The sequence below is a fragment of the Eumetopias jubatus genome, unplaced genomic scaffold, assembly GCF_037043125.1.
Source record: "Eumetopias jubatus isolate StellerSeaLion01/CBP00866 unplaced genomic scaffold, mEumJub1_p1.0 scaffold_3, whole genome shotgun sequence".
Lineage (NCBI taxonomy): Eukaryota > Metazoa > Chordata > Mammalia > Carnivora > Otariidae > Eumetopias > Eumetopias jubatus.
In genome coordinates, this window is record NW_028274809.1 from 20,209,798 (window position 1) to 20,234,066 (window position 24,269).

Below are 24,269 nucleotides of genomic sequence, written 5' to 3' on the forward strand. Positions count from 1 at the left end.
AGCTGCAGGCCCTGGTTTACTGGCTTATTTCTGGGGCCACGAGTCTCTGCCTAGAAAGGGAAACTGAGGTCCAGCGGAGGGACGTGTCTTGGAGGGGGGCAGAGGAAAGCCCTCTCAGTACTGGACTCTGGAAACAGCAAGTGGGCGTGATGCTGGGGGAGGAAGAGAGGTTTTCAGAGACTGGAGGGACTATTGTCCCCAGAACTATATTCCCATGGCCCTGGCTCTTAGCTTTCAAAGCCATTAGGTACACAGAGGTGTGGGCACCAGCGAGCTGGAACGAGGTAGTCGAGTGGTGGGGCTGCCAGCCTTGCAGGCCATGCCCACCTCCCTGGGTGCTCTGCTCCATTATGCAAGGTCACACCTGGCCCTTCCTCTCCTTTCTTTGCTCGGATTGCCTGCAGCACTTTCCCAAGAGGGGAGGTGGCAGGTGGCATGGCTGGGTCCCTTGCCTGCCTCAACTCAGGTTGCTGGCCTTGGCCATCTTCCTACTTGTCCACACCTTGGTTTCCCTCAGAGGGATGGTCGGTCTCCGGAGAGCTGGAGCTTTGTGGGGTGGGGTGGGAGGTGGGCCCGAGCCAGTCCCTGGTGCTGCCTCCTCCAGGGCTAGTCTGGGCTCTGTAATCCCTGCCTTTTTAGGGCTGGAGGCTTGTAGCTCAGGCCTGGGTGTTCTGGGAGGCAGGAGGGACTGGGCTGGGAGGGTGCAGTCCTGGGGAGCCGATGAGCAAGGAGGGGTGATGGTAGTTTCTGAGCAGAGTCCTATCCTGCCACCATGGTGAGGGGGAGTCCCAGTTCGAGGTCCAGCTTCCCCAGAAACCTTCCTAGGCCTTCTCCAGCAGAGAATATGGGACCCCCCTCAGTTTTCCCTGCAAACTTCCCGAGAGCTCACCTATCTTCTAGCTGGATGACAAGCTTCTTGAGGGCAGGCCCGGGCCTTTTGCCTCCCTGGTGGTCCTTGCCATGCCTGCCACAGTGTGCTCAGCACTAACTGACTGCCTGATGAGGGGCACAGGAGTGAGGGATTTAGACAGGGCCTGGGGAGGATTTGCTGGGCCTGGAAACAGGGCTGTGTTGGCCAAGAGGTCTGGAGTGAGGCAGAAAATGTGACTCTGAAAGCCAGACTGCTGGGGCTCGACTCAGGCCAACCCTGTTTATTAGCTATGTGGCTTTGGCAAGTGACCGAACCTCTCTGAGCCTCGGTTTCCTCATCTGAGATGGGGAGTAAGAATTGTACCTGTTTCCTGGTGTGGTTGTGAGTATCAAATGAGTTAATGTGAAACACTTTGAGCAGTGCCTGGCACATAGTAAAGGATCGATAAATGTTAGTAATTGTTATTATTATGGGTCATAGTGATGGTACTGGTGTTTCTCCAGGAGCTCAATTCTGGGTAGACTCTTTTCTCTCTCTTGTGGTTCTTCCATCCCTGAGACGGGAGGATTCTGGGACCAGAGAGTGGAGGAGATGATGGCATCATTTTCCCTCAAGGAGACCCAGCATCAGAGCCCAGAGAGGAGACCCCCCCCCCCCCGCCCATGTCTGTCTCTCCCTCTCTGTGAGTGGGGAGAGCCGGGGAGCTAAGGGGACCTCCCGAGACCTTGTCTGCCCAGGGGAGCTGATGCAGAGCTGTGTTTATGGAGGACTCTGAGAAAGCTGCCATCACTGTAAACAAGATGCCTTATTATAAACCAGTCCAAGCTCCCCTCCTTGGATCCTATCCCATCCCTTGATGAGAGTCACTGAATCAGAGACTCCCAGGCCTGGCAAGGACGTGGCTGGCCCAGCCTCCAGGCAGGCTTACTCTTGACCATGGGCTATACCCATGGGGGTGGCGTCTCTTTTAAAGTGGGATCTCCAAATAGCTGCTGTCAGTTGCTGTGTCGTATACCCGCTGGGTCTCTCTGAAGTCTAACCAGCATCCCTCTTGCTGCAACTTTAAGTTCAGTCCCTTGCTGGTGGGAGGTGGGGGAGAACCATGCCCAGCCCTTCCTGAATGCCACAAAGCTGGGAGCTTTGAACCCGTGGTAGGGGCAGGTCCTGGCCACACTCCCTCCTCATCCCAGGCCTCTGTCCTCTCTGGGGTCCTCCACTTTCTGGTGCCTCTGACGTTCCTCATTAGCAGGGGTCAGCCCCCAAGGCCTGCCAAGCTGCACTCTCTACCTAGCCCTGATTCCCACCCAGGGAGGCTGGGGTTGCTCCAGGTCGGGGGTGAGCTCTATTTCCGGACCCCTGGCCCGCCCAGTTGCAGCTGCAAAAGGCATTAAGCTTTTTTTTTTGGAGAAAGAATGGGTTTGGGTTGATGATGATGACATCTGGGGAGGGTTCCTGAGCTCAACCCGGCCCTATCTCGCTTCCCCTCCCCAGCCCCTGTTCACCTCTGCTCCATTTCTAGGCCATTGCTCATCTAGAGGAGGGGCTCGCCTTTGGCTCTTGACCTTGACCAGACCTGAGCAAATCAACTGGCTACAGCAGCCCTTTATGGGGAGCAGTCTGTGGGTTAGGCCCTGGGCTTGCTGCTGGGGTGGGGGGTTGAGGGGCGGGCACAGGGCTCAAGGGGAGTGTAAGAAAGGCCCAGGGCATGGGGAGAGCAGTGCTCTTGCTCTGTTCCTGGATTCTGGAAGAGTCCCTTCCCTTGCTGGGCCTGGTGTCCTCACCTGTCGGTGAAAGCCTGGGGAGGTGCAGGGGCTAGAAGAGTCTATGATTGCATCTCCCTGCCTGAATCTCCCCTGGTCCCAGGCTGCGAGAACTTCACCTTGGATTGACCTTGCTTCCCTCCTGCCCCGCCCCCACCTCTGGCAATCGCTGGCAGGAAGTCCTGCTGATTAGGGGCCTAATCACCGGCTGAGACTCCCAGAAACAGCCGAGCTGGTTGAGCAGAGAGGGGCAGGCGGATGGGCTTGGGGGAGAAGCTCCCGCCGAGGGACACGAGCTGGGTGTTGGGCTGTGATGGGGGGCACTTGATGCCTGCCTGTGACTGGGGGTGGGCTTCTTGGGTGGGGGCCATGCCCAGGCACCCACAGTGGAGGCTGCGTGGCGGTGGCTGAGTCCGACCGGGCACATGAGGCCCCTTATTATTCACTTCAAAGCCTTTTTGGGGCACTGGCCCTATGCCAGGCAAGGTGCCAGGGGCATGGGGCTGGAAAGGCCAGGGGGACATGGTCTAGAAGGAGTAGATGGAGGCTTTCTGCCAAATGCAGAGGCAATGTCAATCAGGAAGCAATGTACACGAGCTGGTGGAGTGGGGAGAGCTTTGGAGAAGAGGTGCCATTGGAGATGGGTTTTGAAGGTTGAGAAGGAGTTCTGCAGGAAGCAAAAGGGACAAAGAATTCTTCAGGCACAAGGGAAAGGCATGCACAAAGGCACATGTCAAGATGGATCAGATAATGTCCCCCACCCTGTGTTAGAGTCAGACAGAATGCTCTGTCCCTCCCGGGTGGCCTTGGGCCGAACCTCAGTGTCTGCATCTGTCAAATGGGGGTAGATATTGCAGCCTCATAGAGCTATGATGGGGATGAAATGAGATCCTCTCTGTGAAGTGCCCCACTCAGTGCCTGGCACGGGATAGGCCCACAGGAAGTGGTGTGCGTGGGAAAGGATGGCTTTGGGTGAGCCTGCTGGTGTTGCTTGGGGTTCAGCCATGGGGGGTTTCCTGGGCCAGGTGAACGAGGGAGCAGCCGAGGACTTTCATGTGGGGAAAATGTGATGAGACTGTTATTTAGGAGGGTGATTTGGACGGCTGTGAAGGCTGTACTGGCCAGGGAGATCCAGGAACAGCCCATAAGCCAAAGCCCTCAGAGTCCTCTGTGCAAATTTCTCAACCCCAAGCTGGGAAAGCTTCTCCTGCCATCGCTTCATCTCTCTGGTCTTCCTTCCCACGTGCTGACCCCCTTTCCTGCATCGGGAGGCTGTGGAGACCCTGAAATCTCCGTCCTGGGAGATCTTTCAGGCCACGGGAGAGCCCTGCTGTAGCAGGCGGGAGTGAGGGTAGACTGTAGGCTCTGGCATTTCTAAGGAATCGGGAGGCTCCTTTGGGGGCATCCTTCACTGTCTGCCTGGCACACGGTGGGCCCTCCCTCTTTGTTGAATGAACGAACGGGAGTGTCCCCGAGTCAGGGTGGAGGAGCCTGCGCTCGGAGGCCGAGGGTTCGTGGCCTGACCATAGGCGGCCCGGTGAGTGTCTGGACCGGGGCTGCCTGTCCAGAGCCACTAGGACTGTTGAGCGTCACCGAGGCCGGCGGGGTTGCAGGAGTTCCGTGATGGTGCATGGATGAGGAAGCAGGGATTTCAGGAGATTTAACTTGGAGCGAGGCCCTCTCATGAGGCATGGTGGGGAGGAGGGGGGGTCAAGATCAGGCGCTGTGACCACACTGTGGGTTTCAGTCTTGACCCCAATGCCAGTGCTTTGTTTACTCATCTGTCAAGACGGGAAATAAATAGAACCATGCCCAGCACACAGGCCATGCTCTGTGACCCTTGGTTATTATTATTACTATTGTTATTTGTTGGTGCAGAGGGAGAGAGGCAGGTAGGGGCCTCTCGGCAGGGATGAGTGCCCCGAGCAGGTGGGAGAGCACAGGAGAGACGAGGCTCCCCGGGAGGCTTCGAAGGCTCCTCGGTGCTTCATGAGCTGCCTCGAACCCCACACATCGGGCTGTGTCTGATGTGACCAGCTGGGCTGAACCGGGTGTGGGAGCGGAGGCCACGGCCAGCCTGGATTCCAGGCCAGAGCCCTGGGAGAGCAGGGCTGAGCCGGGGCGGGGGGTAAGGGGAGGAGAGGTGAGCAGAGAGGAGGCCAGGACTCTCCCAAGTCCCCAGCTGGGACCCCAGGAATTCCTCCCGTCATGTCCTGCCAGAGGGCCTGGCCTTCTAGCTCCATGGCCTCCGGAAGGCCTGTGGTCCATCTCCTGTCTGCCAGGAGACTGTTCCTGATGCTCCATCACTGTTCGAAAGTGATTGCTCCCCACTAAGCACGGTTTAGCTGCAGCTCCTTTCTTCTCTTCTCATCTGGGCTTCAGCTCTCCCAAGTCCAGTGGCTCGGGATAAGCAGCTGCTTTGCAACAGGACAACGTGAGGGTAGGCTGCAGGGGCCTGCTCCGACCAACTCCCTGTGGGGTGAAAGGACTTGCAGTGAGTGGAGGGACTGGTGGCACTGGGGCCAGGCGCCCTGCTTCCAGTCCCCCTTTTGCACTGTGTGACTTTGGGCAAATCACGTCCCCTCTCTGGGCTTCAGTTTCTTCGTTTGTAAGATGAGAGGTTGGCCTTAGGAGAGCCCTCCATTTCTCCAGCCAGTGCTGACATTCTGCAAGGCTGCAGATCTTTCTGAACAGAGAGGCTCTTGTTCTTGGGGCTATCCAAGGAGCCATCCAGCATGGATGTGGGGGTCCTGGAAGGTCTTCAGGCATCTGCTGGGAAGCCAGCTGAGATGCTGGCAAGGTCCCTTCTAGCCCTGGGATTGGAAAGTTCTTTGCCCAGTGACCACTCCTCCAAGCAGCTCCGTTTCTTGGAACAGAGAGGAGGCTAACAGCTGTGTGGGTTGAGTGGGCCAGAGTCTGTGGGGCTTGGTCCCAGTGACTCAGGTGGAGATGCGCTGGCAGGATTGGGGCTAGCGAAGCGAGGGTGGGAACCAGCCAGATCCTCTGGCTCCCCTTGGCCACTCTCAGGGAACAGAGTGGGAGTGAGTGATGTGCTGGGGGGCAGGGTGCCAAGAAGAGTGAGTAACTAACTGTTGTGAGTAATGGCCCAGTGTCTCTGCTGGGCAGGTGGCTCCTAGGCTGCAGAGCTGTCTGAGGCTCCGGAAATGCTCCCTGGAGGCCCAGCCACTGAGTCACCGCAGTCTGAGCCCCTTAGGAGCTGGGGGTCCAGGCTGGCATGCCCACCCACCTGCCCCCTTTGCCTCTCTGTGCCCCTCTGCATCAGCCCCTCTGCCCAGTGATCCTGCCACGCCCTCTAGGCCACACAGCTGCCCCGTCTTGTCGTCGAAGCACCCGGGTGACTTGGGTTGCCTGCAGGGGTATAGATTTGCAGTCTGGCTGTCCTGGGTCTGAGTCCCAGCTCCAATGCTCATAGCTGTGTGACCTTGGGCAACTTACTTTTCTCCCTGAGCTTCTTGGCCTCATACGGAAAAGGGAGATTTGGCTGTTGTACGTACCTTTGAAAGGGTTCAACGTGATGCCGTGTCTGCAGTACACAGTGCCTTCTAGGGATTCGGGTAATTTGGTCGTCCGTCAAGCCCTAAACTCTGTTTTCCTCCCCTTCCCCACCTCCACCTCTAAAATTCCTGCTCCCATGCCTGTATTCCGCGATTTCTAGGATGTTTATTCTTCCTATCAGCTCTGCCCCACGGCTTAGTACACTTGCCCTCCCGTTTCTGACACCTCCCACCCAGCTTCCGTCAGTGTGTCTTGCCCCTCACCTGCTCTTCCAGAAGGATGGGTAGGATGCAAGTAGGAGGGAGAGTCCAAGGGGAAATCTGTTACTGGCCCTGCTCCCATAGATAGGCTGGCTCTTGGGGGCACTTTGAGATCTGGGTGAGTATTCAGACTTGAACCCCCCTGCCTCTGCTGGTTCGTGCTCTCCCCTCCTCCAGTCTGCCCCCCGTGGATCATTCCCCGCCCTGGCTTCCTGAGATGAACTGTGCCCCGGGACCCCGTCCCCCGCCCATGGGTGTGCTGGTGGGGCCGCTGTGCAGGAGTCAGTGCAGCTCTGCTTGGGGTGGGGCCGGCAGTACCACGGAGTGACTTTGCATCTGGTGCTGGCAGGGTTCCCGGGGGCTGTGTCTGCGCTGTGTGTGTGTATCTTGGGGTGTGTGAACTGTGCGTCTGCACCTCAGCAGTGTCTCCGGGTCCCCGGGGTCTGTAGCTGATGTGAGCCCTCTTCCCTGTCTAAAGCCCGCCTGCATTTTCTGAGCCAGATAGAGCCGGGTCTTCCGCTGCCCCTCCCTTCAGCAACCCCTTCCCTCCAGACCTGGTTTCAGATGCGTGCATCTCCGAGAGTCTCCCGGAGAACAAGGAAACATTGCAGGGGGAGGGTGGATATGCGTCAGATGCAGCCGAACAATGCTGGTGACAGCCAGGCCTCCGCTGGCCTTCAGTGCTGGCCTCGCTTCAAGTCTCTGCTGCCGGCTAATTGGGAGCCAGAGGGGGCTTCCTGCGCCTCAGCCACAGATGGATTTAAAGGAGCAACATGGGGCTGGGCTGCCCTGCCCTTGGGACTCCTGCTTCCGGGGCTCCTGTTGCGGTCCATCAGAGCAGATGGGGTTCCAGAACACCAGCCCTTGCCCTGCGCTAATTGTACAGATCATCATCACGCTAACTCCTCCTGGTGCTGCCGTCTGGGGCCCAGGACTTTCCTACGGGAGTGCCTTTGCAGATCACTGAATCTGAGGCCAGAGTCGAGAGCTCAGGGAAAAGAGGTGGATTTTTTTTTCTTTTTTTTTTTTTTTTGATGGGAATCTCTTGCATTGTACGATACTTTCCCAAGTTCTGACGTATCAGTGGATGGAACCTTGTCAGTCAGCTACCTCTTCTCACCTGGTATAGTTCCTGAATTCTTCTGCCAAGTGGGCATAAGAACAGAGCCTACCTCACAGGGTTGAAGTGATGATTTTTTTAAAGATTTTTTTAAAAAGATTTTATTTATTTGAGAGAGAGAGAGAGCGAGCATGAGCAGGGGGAGGGAGCAGAGGGAGAGAATCTCCACCAGACTCTGAGCGGAGGGCAGAGCCCGATGCAGGGCTCCATCCCAGGACCCTGAGATCATGACCTGAGCTGAAACCAAGAGTCGGACACCCAACTGACTGAGCCACCCAGGCGCCCCTGCAGTGACGATCTGATGAGCTGAGATACATGCAGCCCTTAGCATGGGGCCCGCACTGTGCAGTTTACTGCTCTGGACATGAAGACACGGAGGCGCATGTTGGCAGCGGCTCAATGGAAGGAACTGCCGTGTCCTAAGCGTGTGCTGTGTTCCAGGAGTTTTTAGTGGTGTCAACTCAGTCAACTCTATTTGGTTGCACCCTGGAACGTAGGTCTCCTTATCCCCATTTTCCAGACGAGGAGACCACCTCGGGGAGCTGCAGGAAGGGGCGGGCTGTGGCAATGTGGAATTGGAAGCCATGCCCGACTCCCAGCCCAGCGCTTCTTCTCCCAGCTCTTGCCCTTTGGCTGGAAACTCGTGGCCTCTCGATGTGTTGAGGAATTTGAAAGGAGGGATCCTTAGACAGAAGGTGTTAGGTGTGATCTTTCAGAACGGTATCTGCTCCCAGCTACGGGTTTTGGGTTAGATTCAGAGCTGTCTGCCGTCAGGTGATGGGACAGAATGACCTGCAGGGGTCCAGGGAATGTAAGAGCCGCAGATGGGCTTTGAGGATGTAGAGTTTTCTCCTGGGTAACATGGGCTTGGGTTGCCTTTCACCTTGTTCTTTCTTTGCGTGTCCTTCAATTTTTTTAAAAAGAAAGTAGGTAGACACTGGGAGGGATTTCCTGATTGTCAGCAGCATGGGGCAGTTTGGGGAGCCTCAAATTTTCTTCAAATTTGAGATGACTTTTTTTTAAATAACATTTGGTATTTCCGAAATTGGTATGCATCTTGCAATTGGAGCGCACATTTTTTTCCCTCTCAAAACCTGTTACCCAATGGATGGGGCCCCAGGCAACCAGTAACACCTTTAAGATCAGGAAACAGGGTGGGAAGGGAGAGAGGGGCCAGGAGGTCCTGGTCCTGGCCCACGAGCAGACTCTGGTCTAGTCTAAGAAGGCAGAGGGACCCTCTGGTGTTGGTGTGGGTGCGAGTGTGGCCCCCAGCTCCAGAATTGTCCAATTTGTGGCCTGGCCGAGCCCCACCGTCTCCTCGCCCCAGCCCCTTTCCTCAGCCTCCTTTGCCACGTCCCGGGGCTGCTGGTGTGCCTCCTGGCAGTTCCCGAGCCCTCTGACTCCCCTGGGGTTCCCCCTTGCTCTTAGCTGTTTTTCCCATGCGTCCTTCCTGCCTCACTGTTCTGGCACAGTTTCGGGTCAAAGACTTTTGTCCCTGCAAGTTCTCCTCTAGGGACAGAAACCCTCTGTGGTGAGTGAGGGGGGTTGGGTGGGCAGTCTCCCTCTGGGCGTAATTTCTGGAAAAACAGATGGATTTGAATCCCAGTGAGATAATAACCCTCTTCATACCTTCCTTATAACAGTTAGTTACTGGGCCCTTTGATAATTCCCTGTTTACATGTGGGCCTCCTCCACTGGGCCCCAAGTTCCCCTCCTGGGCCATGCCATTCTTATTCATCTCTGTCTCCCTTGCTAGGAACCTGGCACCGAGGAGTGAAGGCAGGGTCTTGCTTCCCAGGCCTGTCCCCCACACCACCCACGGGTCCCCCAGTTCCACTAAAACCTTGACCACAGACCACAGCCCTTTCCTTGACCAGATTCTTCTAGGAACTTCCTAGAAGCTATGTTTTCTGTGCTGCAGGCCATGTCACCCCACCCCCTGCTTCGGAACAAATGGCCCCTCTCCAGGAGGGGAAGAAGAGCTGGGGTTTTCCCTGGGCTTTGGATCTCAGGAGAAGGCAGCTCTGAAGTCTCCCTTTCAAACTGCCTGTTGACACTTTCACTTATACAGCAGAGGCCCTGCTTCCTCAGAGGCCTCCAGGCTAGGCCCCTCAGTGGTGTCTGGCTTCTCCATCTTCTCCTGTCCCCTTGAAGCTGTCTTGGTGGCCTCTCTCCTCTGCACCCGGCCCTGGCTCAGAGCTTGTCTTGCTTTGGCAGCAGCTGCCTATTTTGGGTCGGACATTTGGCCTCCAGCCCTGCCCCTCGCCTGTGCCTTCTCTCACTGGCTCTGGAGGCATTGGGCTACTCCAGAGCCCCTGGACAGGTCTGTCAGTCCAGCCCTCCAGACCTTGCACAAGGCTCCCCCTTTGACCCACTTCCTCCATTTTGCCACGTGCGCCCCGGGCCCCGCGGGCCGGTCTCCTCTCTGTTCTCCCCCGGCTGATGTCTCCCCTGCCCCACCCACCTCAGAGGCCATGCCGTCCACGAAACTCTTGCTGTGGCCCCTGACGGGTCAAGGTGGTGGGGTGCTGGGCACGGCTGAGACTTGGGACCTTGGGCGAAGCGTGTGACCTCTCCGAGCCTCATCTGGGAAATGGGCTCAGAGCGTGTTAGATGGAACAGAATTGGACCTGAAGGGGTTTCTCTGCCTGGAGCAAGGGCTTGGAGGCAGAGAGGTGGGGAATGGGGCCTGAAAGAGAGAGACCCAGCCAGGTCCCGCAGGGCCATGAGGACCATATTAGGGCATTTGGACTCTGTCCCATGGAGCCAGGAAGGACTTCAGGCAGGGGAGAGACAGGACTGGCTGTGCATTTTAGAAATAGTTCCCTGGCTGCTGAGTGGAGAAGAGGTTGGAGGGGCAGGACCTAAGGCAGAGACCTGAGTTAGGAGGTTCTTGAAATAATCTCTATGGTGCGGGGTGGGGCGGCTTGGAGAGATATTTGGGCAGAAGAATTGTCCAGCCTTGGTGGGAAGGAGGGGAAGGAGAGTCAAGGCGGATGCTCAGGTTTCTGGCTTCACAACCTTGGGTGGCCCAGGGTGGGGGAGTGGGGTGGTTGTCAGCACTGAGCGGGAGAGGAGTGAGGCGGAGGCAGCGTGGGGGTAGGGCTGTGAGCCCAGGATGCTGATCGGTGGCAAGCCCTGGGCCCAGCTGTGCCTTCTCACCCTGCTGGTGCTTTCCTGCGGCCCCATGTGCCCCACCCTTGTCTATGGCTATTGCTCAGCCCCTCTGGGACCCCTGGTTTCCTCTCTCGTGCTCCCAGGGCCTGGCACACCGTAGATGCTCAGTACAGGTTTGCCCGACCTCAACTTTTGTGCTTCTCCTGCTCACTGGGGTTTCATCATAAGGAGGCTGGCCTGGTTGCAACCTCAGCCCTCCTGGAGTCACTAACTGTGGGTGTGGGTAAGTGTGGCCCCTGAGCTGGGGTCTCGGCTTGGGTTTAGGGGGAGGCACATCTTCAGAGAAAATGCTCTGCCACCAGCCGGGCCTCCAGTGTGGGCTAACACGGGTGCTAGCTCACGCCATCCTCCAGAAGGGCTCTGCAGGGGACCAGCTTCCGTAGGTGGAGGCCTGCTGGTTCCGTAGCATGCCCTGCTAGGGCCACCGCACCCCCCCTTTCCTGTGGTTTCACCTTCTAGCCAGGCACAAGAGGGGCACACCCGGCTCCCCACCTCGTGTAGGGTTGGGCCGTGCAGTCCGGCTGCTGCGTGTGGGTGTGGCCAGAGGTCAGGGAGGTGTTTGCCTGCAGAGAAACTTCCCTGTCTGGAGAGCCCTTTCTTGAGCGTGTTACCAGACCTAGAGGCTGGCAGTGGGCGGGGTGGGCCAGTGCGTGGGGCCTGAGGAAAAGGTCCTGAGACAGGAGGGGGGACTGGGGAGAAGGGGGTGCTGCTGGAGCTTGGGGAACAAGTTGATTGGGTCAGTGGTTCAAGAGGCATGTGGCCCAGGAGGGTTTGGGTGAACCGTGGGGACAGACGTCCTGGGGGCATTGCCCAAGTCGGCCCTCTGGGACTCTCCTCTATTTCTTGTCAGAGTTGGAGCCTGTGCTGGGTTTGGAGAAAGGCCTGGCCCCCTGGTTCTGGAGGGGACTCTTGCCTGGGACATGCCCTACCCCCCTCAGCTCGAGGTGTCCCTGGGAACAAGCCCCTTCTTGCCTCCAGGAACTGGATGCACTTCCTTTCCTGATCCTGAGCAGAACTCTATATAAGGGAAGGAAACAGCTGAGCAGGCCAGGAGCGAGCTCTGGTGAGGACAAGCAGCCTGGAGGGGAGGGCACAGGCCTGAGAGCAACTACCATCTCTTCTCCAGGGGCCCCTTGCCCAGGGCCTGGGGCTCAGAACGGAAGGCCAGTGTCTTGAGCCATTGAGCCATGCTGGGGCTCTGCCTTTTGCTGCCTGGACCTTGCCCTTGCTCCCCGCAAGCCCCCCGCCTGAGGCACTCTGTAGCTACCTGACTGCTGTGTACGCTCAGTGCACGCTCGCCTCCCACCGGGCTTCCAAGCCATCCTTCGGTCCACTTGGCTGGGCCTGCCAGCCTGCCTTTGCCCGGCTCACCGGGGCTGTCCATGGCCTTCTTGCCGGAGCCTGGAGGACTCGTCACGTGAAATGTGAGGTGCTGGGCTGGCCACAGCTGAGGGGGTCTTCTGGCTCTTCTTTCCTCAGTCATGTGGCATGGAGGCTAGATCCTCTGGGGGGTCATGATCTGTATTATTCTTGACCCCTGTGGTGTCACCTCAGTGACCAGGGCTCAGAGGTAGTGGCATGCTGGCCACAGGTTCCCCAGGAGGGGCCCAGAGGGTGAGCAGCAGCTCCGGTGGGCGGGGGGTGGGTGGGTGCGCGGGTCCACTTGCTCCGTGCAGGGAAGGGAGGGAAGAAGTCGGGGCAGTGGTGTCCTGTGCTGTGGCTGGGGGAAGAGAAGGCAAGGCTGGAGGTCAGGGTCTGTCCAATGTGTGTTTTGTTAGGGTGGAAATGAGGACCTCTTGGTTTTAGGGTGGGCCCAAGTGGCCCGTTGTCTGTGGGCTTTGGGGCCCCCCTTTGTTCCTCCCCCTTCCCATTATTATTAGTGTCATTATTACCCATCTTCTGCCTGCCTTAAGCTTCACCCTTTACTTCTCTCGGCTCCCTCTCCCACTCAGGCACCTTCGGTGGCTCCCCAGGGCCAGCATCTAAAAGTCTTAACTTCTCTGCTGGGCTGTCAAAGTTGCCGGTGGTCCAGCCTGGAAAGACGGTTTGCAGCCTGTCCTCTTTCCCTTTGTCTCCTTCCGTATGTCCTTTAGTGTCCCTCCTCCTCCCCTTCCCCCACCCTGCGTCCTAGCCAAGGGGGACTTGTAGGAGTTCTTTTCCTCCATGCCTTGTTCACGTGATCATTTGCACCTGAAATGCCCTTTCCCCATCTCCACCTTTTAGAACCCCATCCACATACCGGGTGAGCTGTGGGCTCTGGACCAGGGGCTCTTCCCGCCCTTGGGGCTCTTAGAACTGTCCTGGGTGAGACGCCCAGCAGACAAAAGCAATCTGTCCTGGCGGCCTGGCCCAGGTGTCCTCTCCTCTGTGGACCCTGCGCGGGACCCCCGAGTGCTCTCCGCACTCACAGCCCCTGGCACCTCCATCCGGCCATAGAGGCAGCGTGGCGTGCCGGGCAAGGTGGGCATTGGAGTCAGGCGGACCCCGGGGTCTGTCACTTAGCGGCTGTGCTGTCTTGGATCTCACAGGATTGCCGCGAAGATGGCTTGACATGAGGGCACTGGTCTCTGCCTCCAGCAGGTCCCAGGGAGTGGAAGGGATAAAATAGTGTGCCTGGTACACAGTGAGCATCCAGAGAAACCTCAGCAACTGCTACTTCTCCTTCTGCCGTTCCTTCTCCTACGAGCTGTTCGACTTTGGGCAATGGCTTGACCTCTCTGAGCCCATGTGCCCCAGAGACCTGTCATGAAGACTAAATAAAATGTATGTAAAGCACCCAGGTCGGTGATGCACAGTAGGTGCTCTGCAAACCCTACTTTCCTTCCCTCCCGTGTATCTCTGGGTGTCAGCTGAGATGGGGGCCTGGAGTTGTGGAGGCAGGGACGTGGAGGGGGTGTCAGGCAGAACCTCAGTGGAAATAGCCTGCGTGTCCCTCGAGGATGGGCGGGTAAACACGGTGTGCTGGGCTTACGCAGTGGATTAGTATACAGCCTGGAAAAGCAAGGCAGCTCTGTCACATGCGGCCACATGAGTGAATCCTGAGGACATGACGCCAAGTGTGACCGTTGCTGGGGCACCTCTAACAACACACCGCATGCTGGGTGGCTCACACAATGAATTCGTCTTCACCCACTTCTGGGGGCGGGAGCTCCAAGGTCCAGGCGTTGGCACTTCTCATTTCCTCTGAGGCAGATCCTTGTGTCCTCGCGTGGTCTTTGCTTCGTGCATGTTCCCCTAGTGACTCTCTGTGGGTCCTAATCTCTTCCTATAAGGACACCTGCCAGATTGGATTAGGGCCCGCTGATGGCCCCGTTGTTAACTCCATCACCTCTTTCTCTCAATACAGTCACGTTCCAACGTACTGGGGATTAGGACTTGCAATGTGGGAACTTGGGGAACTAGAACTCAGTCCAGAACATGAAGGAAATAAGACAGACTCAAAATGCTGTGTGATTCCTCTTATGCGAGGTGCCTAGAACGGGTAAATTCATAGACACAGGAGGTGGCTTAGAGATCCCCAGGGGCTGGGAGGAAAGGGGGACGGGGTTCTTGTTTAAAAGATGTGGATTTCTTGTTTGGGAAGGTGACAAGGTTCTGGAAATGGGGAGGAGAGACGGTTGTGCAGTGGTGTGAATGCACTTACCTGCCGTTGAAATGTACTCTTAGAAATGGTTAAAATGGTAAATTTTATGTTGTATGCATTTTACCACAATAATAATAATAGAAAGGACTAGCTAAAGATAGGGGGGAAAAAAAAAGCCCTTCTGCTCAGGATCGTATGTAATGCTAGAGTCAGAGACTCAAGTGGTTCTCAGTTTTGGCTGGGGCAAGGCGGTTCTGTCCAGGCCCAGGCTCAGGCGGACGTGGGGAGCTCCTCAGAAGGGCTGGGCAAGTTTAGGAGCACGGGGTTTGATATTAGGGCCGACAACTTGAGGCCCTGAGGATGGGAGTGTCACTCAGTTGGGGACCAGGTCTCACCGCTTGCACATTGGTGAGGTGATGGGGGCTGTGCCAGGTGGGCGCCTGGGTTTCCTCTTGCTCTGCAAAGAGCATTGCCTGAAGCCCACAGACCAAGATTTCACCTGCAGCGTGCCCCTTCCCAGCTGATTGACCTGCAACAAGTGTCATGATCTCTTCTAGCCTCCGTTTTTTTTCATCTGTGAAACGGAAACAATATTACTGACTCTGCAGGATGGGAAAGGCTCAGAGAGACAGGCATATGGCAGGATTGACCCCGGCACCTGGCACGTAGGTTCTCAGCGGTGGCGGTGATTTTGACCACTAGTAGTTGCAGGCGCCTCCCTTTCTTGGGTCAGAGTGTCCTGCATCTTCCCACAAGTGCTTAGTGTGCAGCTACTATGTGCTGGGACAGTGTGATGAAGGAGAGTATTCTCTGCCCTCAGGGCCCTTGTTTTCTAGCAGTGGAAACAGATTACCGACAACAAAACAGACACCTGTTTAATTGCAAATTGCAAGTGTGTGTGTGTGTGTGTGTGTGTGTGTGTGTGTGTGTGTGTGTGTGTGTTTATGACTTAAGGGAGCCGGGGGAGGGCCTCTTTGTGGTGGTGGCATTGGAAGCCAAAGCCAGAAGGCTGGGAGGGAACAGCATATGCAGAGGCCCTGAGGAAGAACAGAAGAACAGAGCTAAGTGTGCTCGAAGGACTGGGAAGAGCCCACCCTTATGTGTGGCTTTAGGTCCTGGACAAGGGACGGACATGGAGTGCTGGTGGAGAGAAGGACAGGGCCCAGGTCAAGCAGGGAGCCCTTGTCTGGCTAGCTGCAGTCTGATGCATTCAACCTCGTGACCTGGGGGAGTCTCCAAGGGTGTGTCCCGTTTTTGGCATTGTGTCCAGGGACCTTTGAAATTCAGAAGATGTTAGTGGGTGGGGGACTGATGAATGCCAGGCATTGGGTAACTCACCCCCTAGCTGCACCCCCAGCTCTCTACCTTGCAGGCTCCAGAGCCAGCTTACCCCTCCACAATGGCCTTGGACAAGTCATCACCTTTTCTGTGCCTTCCTTTCTTCATCTGTGAAATGCGGATAAGAAGTCTCTGCCCCAAACATTTTGAGAGCTTAAGACGGTAGCAGACCGAAAGCCACATTCCAGGGACTGTTGCCCTGGTTGTTGGATAGAGCTGTAGGGACACTAGTGTTTACGAGAGCATCAGCATGGCCGAGAGGACGGGAGCGCATCTCCGTTGGGAGCCGGCCTGCTGGGTTCACATCGTTGGATCGCTTATCGACCTCCCCGTGCCTCAGCCTCCTGGGCCATAAAAGGGGATGTTGAGGGTTGTTGTAGGGATGAAATGGGGGAACTTAGGCTGAGTGGCATATGGCAAGTGTGATGGGGGCACCTGCCGTTGCTTCTACTTTGACTGTTGCGTTTTTCCAAGGGCAGAGACTGAGCATCAGGCCTGCTCAGCCCGCACTGTGTCGATGGGTCTGTGGAGATATACCAGGGGAGGAGGCTTACCTGAGGCTGACCTCCTGGGCCTGAGCCCTGGAATCCCGCACTGCCAGTGCCCAGGAAGCCAGTCTATGACAGGGCTGGGACCCAGAGCCCCTGCAGACACCCCAGAGTCTGCCCCCTCTGTGGAGAGAGGGTTCCTAGCTCGGGTCCCTATGGGGCAGTGGGAGTGGTCACTGCTGACACTAGGAGTGTGGGGCCGTAGGGCACGGGCCACAGAGTGGCAGGGGGCCCTGGCTCTCCCTGGCACATTCCAGGCTCCTGAGAGGGTGGCCAGGGGCCAGGGTGCCGGAGGGAAGGAGAGAGCCTTTTAAGGAAACATTTCTCTGCTTACAAAAAAAAAAGAGAGACAAGAGACATTGAAACACACAACAAAGTTAGTGGGCTGGCCGGCTGGCTGGCCTGGAATGCACAGCTGGGGGTGGCGGGTGGAGGAGCTGCTAGGGGGCAGCAGGTCCCGAGGGGCACCCAGACCACAGGCCCCGCGGCCGGGGGTCCACCGCTCCTCCCGCAGAGCTCAGGCCTTAGGGGCAGCTCTGCCTCAGGGGAACAGGGAAGCGACCTGGGGTCGGGACACCTGGACCCCCGTTCTTTCCACCACTGCCTTAGGGTGGTTCTGGAAGAGAGGCCCTCCCACTGTTTCAGAGGACACTGTCCATTCTGCCCCTGCTTTAAATGGATCCATATCCTCTCCCCGGCCCCGTCAATCCCCAGACCCTGAATGGAGACTGGAAACCCCCTCGTGTCACGGCGTGGGAGACAGTGGCTGTAGATCAGACTTGCCCAGGTCTGGAGGCCGTGGCCGGAGCCTGCAGCATCCCTCCCCCTGCAGTGTGGTCCTCCACTCAGGTTCCCAGCCCCGCCCGAGCCCCAGCTCCAGCTCTCAAAGAAGGAGCAGAGGAGGGTGCTGCCCTGTGGATTGCACCTGCTCCCACCCAGGGCCTGAGGGACCCATAAATGATAGAGTGGTGGCAGACACTGGGAACCCGGCCCCATGAGGTTGAAACCTATAGCCCCTGAATGGGGTTAGGGGCAGGAGGGTACGGGGAGGAGGCCACTGCTGGATGCAGGACTCCTGCCCCTCAGGTGCCTGGGGGTGGCGGTAGTGTCCCCCGTGGCTGAGACCTTGTCTAGTGGGCAGGGCAGGCAGGGAACCCTGCAGGCCACAGCCACCTCTGGGACCTTCCCTTCCTTCCCAGTCTGTTCTCCTGGCATCCTCCACCCCACCCCAGGCTCTGTCTGCCCCAGAAACTTCTAAAACAGTCACTCATGGCTCCATGCTTGTGTGTATCAAGAACCCTGAACTTGGGGGAGCATTTGCCCCCATGTTTCCTCGTTCTCTTGAACTTAAGGGAGGAGTTTCCCTTCACATTTCATTTTGGGAATCAGAATGCCTAGGTTCAAATCTTCACCACTTATCAGCTCTGTGACCTTGGGCAAGGTGTTTAACTTCTCTGTGCCCCCCTGCACCTCAACCAAAGATGTAATAGTACCTACCTTATTGGGTTGTTGAAAAGATTAAATGAGTTAATATGGGTCAAGCATAGATAATAATGCCTGTCATTCCTATAGTCCGTATTCAATGAATGTTAGCTATTATTCCTTTCTTTTGGCCTCATATATGAGTCTCTCAATAGTCTCGGAGTCACAGTGAGTACAGGGCGATAGATACTGAGACTCAACTCAGGCTTCTTTGCTGGAGAATGAGTTGGGGCAGGAAGCCCGTAACAGGACTGGATCGAGAACCCAGGGATGCTAAACACCCAGCTTCTCTGCCCCTTCCAGAGCTCAGGGCACACCATCACGTGAGTCTTGTCCCCTTCTGGGCTGGTGTGTCAAGCCTGGGGATCCCTTGGGCTGGTTGGAGGACAAGAACTGGGTCAGGTGGAGGGAGGGCCTGGCTGAGGGTGGCTTCTTGTGAGCAGCCAGCTCTAGCCGAGCATGGAGGCTGTCACCATCACCGCTCCACTGGGGTGGTGGCCGGAGCAGGGGTTGCCCACTTTTTGAGGAGGCAGCAGCCCCCTCTTCAGCAATCTGGGGCTTGTGCCCACACACCCTTATGCCCGAGGGAGAGCCTCCCTTTAGTCCCCTCCGTGGGCCCCTTGGGTTGGGAATTGGAGCCAAGATTGAGGTATGAGCTCCAAGAAAAACGTGTCCCAGCTAGAAAAAAAGAACACACTGAGTCTCTGATAAAGGGCCCTGCTAATTGTCAGGGTAGTGGTTTGGCTGCCTGTCCTGGGTGGGGGATGTTATCTCAGGGGAGGGAGAAATGCAGCCCTCCCTCCCCCCTCCCTCTGTCTGGAGGCCCTGTTACCAGTCCCCACCCTCCATCAGAGAGGAAGATGAGGATGGTGTTAAGAATAAAAACTTGCCCATAGAGAGGGTGCTTTCACCCCTCAAGGCTTTCTTTGGAAGAACTGGCAGGGGCCTTTCACCATCCTGCTTCCCACATGCTGTGGGGACCCCAGACTCTGTCTGCAGCTTTGGGTGAGATGTCCTGGCATTGGGGAGAACCTCCTTTCTCAGAGGTCTTAAACATGTTTTTAAAAAATGTAAAACAAATCTTAGCATATTGTAGAACATTTAGAACATAGAGCAGAGAAAAAAAAAAATCCTTCTTCTTATTACCTTAACCCACTGCTATTTAAAAAAATCCCGGTGTGCTGACCTCCAGTCTTCTGCATATTTTTCTACAGAGTTAAAAAATTGTGTGATATACGGGGGCGCCTGGGTGGCTCAGTCGGTTAAGCTTCCTACTCTTGGTTTCAGCTCAGGTCATGATCTCAGGGTCTCAAGATCGAGTCCCGCATCGGGCTCTGTGCTCAGCACAGAGTCTGCTTGAGATTCTCTTTCTCCCTTTCCTGTGCCCCTTCATACCATGAGCATGTGTGTGCGCACTCTGTCTCTCTCGATCAAATAAATAAATAAAATCTTAACAACATCTGCCACACTCCCTCTCCCCAGTGTTATTGCCCGAGGGATCCCCCACATGGCTGCAGAGTGTTCCAGTGACCTCTCCAACTGGAGATGGTCAGTGTGTTGAGCTGAAGGAAGGGGTGTCTAGCGTGGAGGCGGGGTCATGGAATGGTCTCAGGAGGCCCTGGTTTTCTGTGGGGATGAAAGATGCTAACCTTGCCCCTTTCTCTGTTCCCTCCCACAGGTGGCTGCCCCCTGCCTTCCTCCATCCAGCCATGAATTGGTGGTGAGTGACAGTCCCTTCCCTACCCTGCTGGTCTCTTTCCCCCCTTTCTTCAGCTCCTTCGTTACTGCTGCCTTTAGACCTAAGCATGCTGCTAGCCCCGGAGGGTGCTGGGCCATTAGGTAAGGGGGGGGGGACACTTCCCGAGGCTGAAGCTGGACTGGGAGGAAATGAGTCATGAGGTCCCTTCTGATGAGATGCAGGGCCTCCTATTTCAATTTGAGACTGAAGTCCTTGGAAAAACCCATAAAAGGGCATCTCGCATGCCTCTGGGCCTGGCCAGTGCCTGTTGCTCTGGGGCTTCCAGGACCAGGGGACGGCACCTTCTACCTGCCAGGACCAGAAGATACCCTTCGGCTGGAGGAAAGGGAACGGATAGCCTGACCCACAGAGTTCGCCCGCCTGGGCAGTGGCTCACATTCAGGTGGCCCGTTGCACCTCTAAGCCCCTTGGCTGACTCTGCTTTTCTGCTCTGTCTCCGTGTCTCCCACCCCTGCCTCCCCCAGCAGGCTTCCAGAAAAGTGTGGATAGGGGCAGGACGCCTATGAGTTGTGGGCTGTGGGGAGAGGGGCCTGTTCCAGACGGATCCCAGCTGGGCTGATTTGGAACACTGGGAACTTTTCCTCCCGGCCCTCTCAGGGCCTTCTCACCCTCCCAAGGCCCCCCCCTGCTCCCCAGCCCAGCACTGGAGGGGGGCAGGGCCCTGGAGGCTGGAGGGGAGGGGTCTGCATGAGTACAGGTGCATCCGTGTGTGTTTGTGTGTGGGTGGGGGGAGGGGTGTCCTATGGGCACATAGGACAGAGGGCCCCTATGGGCACAATCTGATTTGCTGATACAGAGGAGCCTCTGATGATACTGGTGTGGGTGGGAGTCTGGGGGAGGGGGCCAGGATGTCCTGGTAGTTTCAGGCCTCTGCACACTCGCTCAGCCTGGGTACCGGAATCTCTGTCAGGCCACCTGGTCTCTTCTTTCCCTCCAACACCTATTTGCCCAGTGACAGTGGACAAGTCCTGCGATCTTTCTGGACCCCAGCTTCCCTTACTGTCAAGGAGAGGGGTTGCTCCAGATGCTCCCAAGGCCTTCTCGGTGCTGGGAAGTGTCCACTCCACCAAGGGTTGTTGCTGGAATGAAATAAAGTTTGTAAAAGTGCTCGTGACTCAGCCACCTCGGGCCCACGGCCGTGTCCCTGGCCTCTGCAGCCCTGGCCCAGGCCCTGCCAGGCTATTTCTGTTCCTCGCAGAGGCCCCTCCTCCCTGGTCTCACTGGGCTCAGACCCTTCTGGGCCTCAGCTCTGCCCGGCTGTGCCGCTCCAGATGTGACGTGTTCTTCGCACAGAGCCTAGTCGCAAGGTCATCTGACAACGGGGGGGGGGGGGGGGGGGCGGGGGGGGTGAGGCCGGGGTGCAGGCCTGGTTTGCAACTGCCGGTAAGAAGTCACTCTGGGATTGTGGAGGGTCGCCATGGTGGGCGGGTGGGGGTGGGGTGGGGGAAGTGGGGAGCATATGTCTCATCATTTCAACCCAACTGCCACCTCGCCTCTGAGAACAGAATGTCCTTGGCTGCTCTAGGATAGCTGGGGGGTCTGGGGTTTAGGGATCTCCAGGCAGAAGCCAGATTCCTGGCCACTTGGAGTCTTGTGAGCTTTGTTTACATGAGGAAGGGTCAGGGGTTGGAACAAAAGGGAAGAGGTTGGCATTCCAGCTGGAAGGGTTGCAGTTAGATACCAGAAGGAACGCCTACCTGAGTGAGGCAGTGGAATCTTCCCGTCCCTGTGGTGCGCCCCACCTGCTCAGGAGGCTCTGACCTTCCTGGAGGCTGGGTCAACCACCTGGTGGTGGAATGGTTGACACACCAGCTTGTGCTCCCCGAGGCTTCCCACCTAAATCAGAACCGCTCCCCCCCGAACCTCCGTGGTCAAGAGTGAGGGGGTTAGACTCCCTCCCTTTGGATCCTGGCTCCCCAGTCTCCGCTGTGTGACCTTGGACACATTGTTTAACCTCTCTGAACCTCAGTTTCCCCTCTGCAGATTGGGAGCTTGTAATAGCAGCTACCCTATAAGGTGGTTAGGGAGAATATAAAGTCGATGAGTGTATTTTTTTTTAAAGATTTTATTTATTTGAGAGAGAGAGAGAGAGAGAGCACACATGACAGAGCACAAGTAGGTAGGAGCGGGAGAGGGAGAAGCAGACTCCCCGCTGAGCAGGGAGCCGGATGCAGGGCTTGATCCCAGGGCCTCGGGATCATGACCTGAGCCGAAGGCAGATGTTTACCTGACTGAGCCACCCAGGCGCCCCGTGAATGTACTTATTTAATCCATATTCAGGGCCCTCCAAGGCCTGCCCACCTGATTTGGGGTAAAAGTCCAGGTGCTTGCCTGTACCACCCTACAGGACGGCTTTGCTCTCTGACATCTCCTTCTAGAAGCTCTCTCCTTCACTCGCCGTCGGATACCTGGTCTTCTTGCTGGTCCTTGAACACAGCAGGCATGATGCTGCTTCAGGACCGCTGTTGTGTTCCTCCCGGCTGGGAGCCCATTCCCGCGGATATCTTCGAGGCGAGGCTCTTTCCCTCCCACAGGTGTTCACGCAAGTGTGAGATTTCCCTATCTCCCTCCCTGCTCTCCTTGTCCCTCCACGTCTCACGACCCGGTACCCGGTGCGTCTCACTTACGGGGCTCCCCCCATACTAGCATGTCAGCCTGTGTGGACAGGGACTCACTGCTGTATCCCCACCCTCTGGCACATAGTAGGCGGTCACCTACTCGGTGTGCGTTCACCGAGTGGCTGGAAGAAAGGCGTTCAGCCGGACGCCCGGTGCGGATTAGGGGCTCAGCAAGTGGGACTGCTGTGGCCCCTTGTTGCCCCGCTTGCCCATGGGCAGGGGTCTGTCTATTCGGAGGGGGGGCGGTGTGGGCCTGGGCCGGAAGCTCTGCTGTCGTCCCCAGGGAGTGGGAAAGTGGCCCAGGGGAAACCGGGAGAAAGTTTGGCTTCCCCCAGAGAGCACTCAGCACCTGTTTCCTCAAGGCAGGCGAGGCAAGTGCTTTGAGCAGGTTCACAAGAGGGAGGAAAGGGCGGGTTATATTTTTCCTTCCTTTTCCATTTGCTGCCTCCCCTTCAGCCTTGGCAGAGCTGGTCTCTGGTGTCCCTGCCCCCTTCCCTCGTGCCTCACACAGTGTGTGCCTGTCTGTTGCAGTTTCCCCAGGTCTCGGGGGGGTCCCAGCTCCCCCTCTGGCCTTCTTAGTCATCTTGCTTCGATCTTACCCCCCTGGGATCAGGAGCCCGCGTCCTGGGCACAGGATTTCTGCCTGGCGTGTGCCTGCCAGGCACATTCTCCAGCCTGTGCCAGGCCAGCCAGGGCAAAGTGGCTTAATCTTCAACCCGTGTTTTCATCTTACTCAACAGATGTTGCCCAAGGCCTTGGGTAGAAGGGTCCCAGGGTCACCTCCCTCCTGTGGGGTCCCCCGGTGGGGGCAGGATGAAGAGGGGAGAGGGCTTGTTTGCCACGGACACTCCTGATCCTTGGAAATTGCTGAAGCAGCTTTTCTCAACTTCTGAAAAATAAAGAGTCGAAAGGAATTTCCCGAGGGTGATAGCCAAGTGGAGTGGCCGCCGAGGTCGGCTGGATGGTGAGCCCTCCCGCACACACAGCCTGGCACCCAGGAGACTTGCGCTGGGGACACAAGGGGGTGCAAGTGCTTCTCCTCACGCAGACCAGCCCCTTGGCAGGTGCTCAGAATGTCCTTGTGGGATGAACTGGAGGTCGGGTGGGGAGTTTGTGAGGGCGAGAGGGAAGAGGTGAATGGGACAATGGGAATGCCAGGCCAGATTCACCCATATTAGTGATCAGAGCAATGGGGAGACGTTAACCCTTGTATGGAACTTTCTTTCTGCCAAACATGGTTCGGAAAGCTTTGCAAAAATAAACTCATTTATTCTGCAGGACAACACAGCAAGAGAGATGCTGTGATTATCCCAATGTTACAGACGAGGAACTGAGGCCTCAGGCCCCAGAGATATTCAGAGAGGGAGCTGGGATTTTGACTCAGTAGTCCGGCACTGCTGTCCACCCTCCTGACCATCAGTCATGAGAAATGTCATTCACTTGCATGACACCTGCAGTTTTCAAAGCCCTTCCCCTGACATCGGGCCATGGGGAACCCACAGTGGATTGTATGAAAGTCTGGGCACGTGTGAGAGCCACCTGGGTAGGCCGAGGAACAATGTGGGGCTCAGAAAGGCTAGGTGGCCTGCTCATGGTCCCGCAGTATTTGGGGGGTGGGGGGTGGTGTGCTGGGTCAGGAGTGGGGTTTTAGATTCCTGGTTCTGCTTTCTCCCCAGGACCCCCTAGATGCTTGCTGCTGATGTAAATACTGGATGCAGCCAGGTGGACTTTTCTGGGATTTCCTCTCCTTTCCTTTCCTTCCTTTCTCCCTCCCGCCCTCCCTCCCCCGTTCATTTATTTGAAGTAAAGTCGACACACAATGTTACATTAGTTTCATGTGCTGGGATTTCTTTTTCTAAACAGCTCCAACCACAAGTGTACCTAGCTAGCTTAGGGCCTGGGATTTAGGACAGAATGAGAGGACTTTAGACACCATTTGGTCCAGTCCTGCTCTGTTTCAGGTGAAATGGAGGCCCTGAAATTTTTTTTTTTTTTTTTTTGACTTGAGTGTATTTTTACTGTGGTAAAATACAAATAACATAAAATTAACCATCTTAACCATTTTCGAATGCACAGTCATGGTATTAAGTTCATTTCTGTCCTTGTATAAGTGTCACCCATCCTACTGTAGAACTCTTGTCATCTTGTAAAACAAAACTCGACCCATTTAACAAGAGCTCTGCCCTCCCCTTCCCCAGTCCCTGCCAACCACCATTCTCTTTGTATCTCAATGAATC

The 24,269-nt window shown here is 56.6% G+C and overlaps 1 protein-coding gene across 4 annotated transcripts in view; it reads left to right on the plus strand.

Moving 5' to 3' along the window:
- TNS1 (tensin 1) overlaps window positions 1-24,269 on the plus strand; it is a 220,232-nt gene that overhangs the window by 91,881 nt on the left and 104,082 nt on the right. For all 4 annotated transcript variants that reach the window (XM_088022031.1, XM_088022033.1, XM_088022032.1 and 1 more), the window contains exon 4: window positions 19,334-19,375. In XM_088022031.1, coding sequence (XP_087878157.1) covers window positions 19,334-19,375 — 42 coding nt within the window. The remainder of the gene's footprint in view (window positions 1-19,333; window positions 19,376-24,269) is intronic.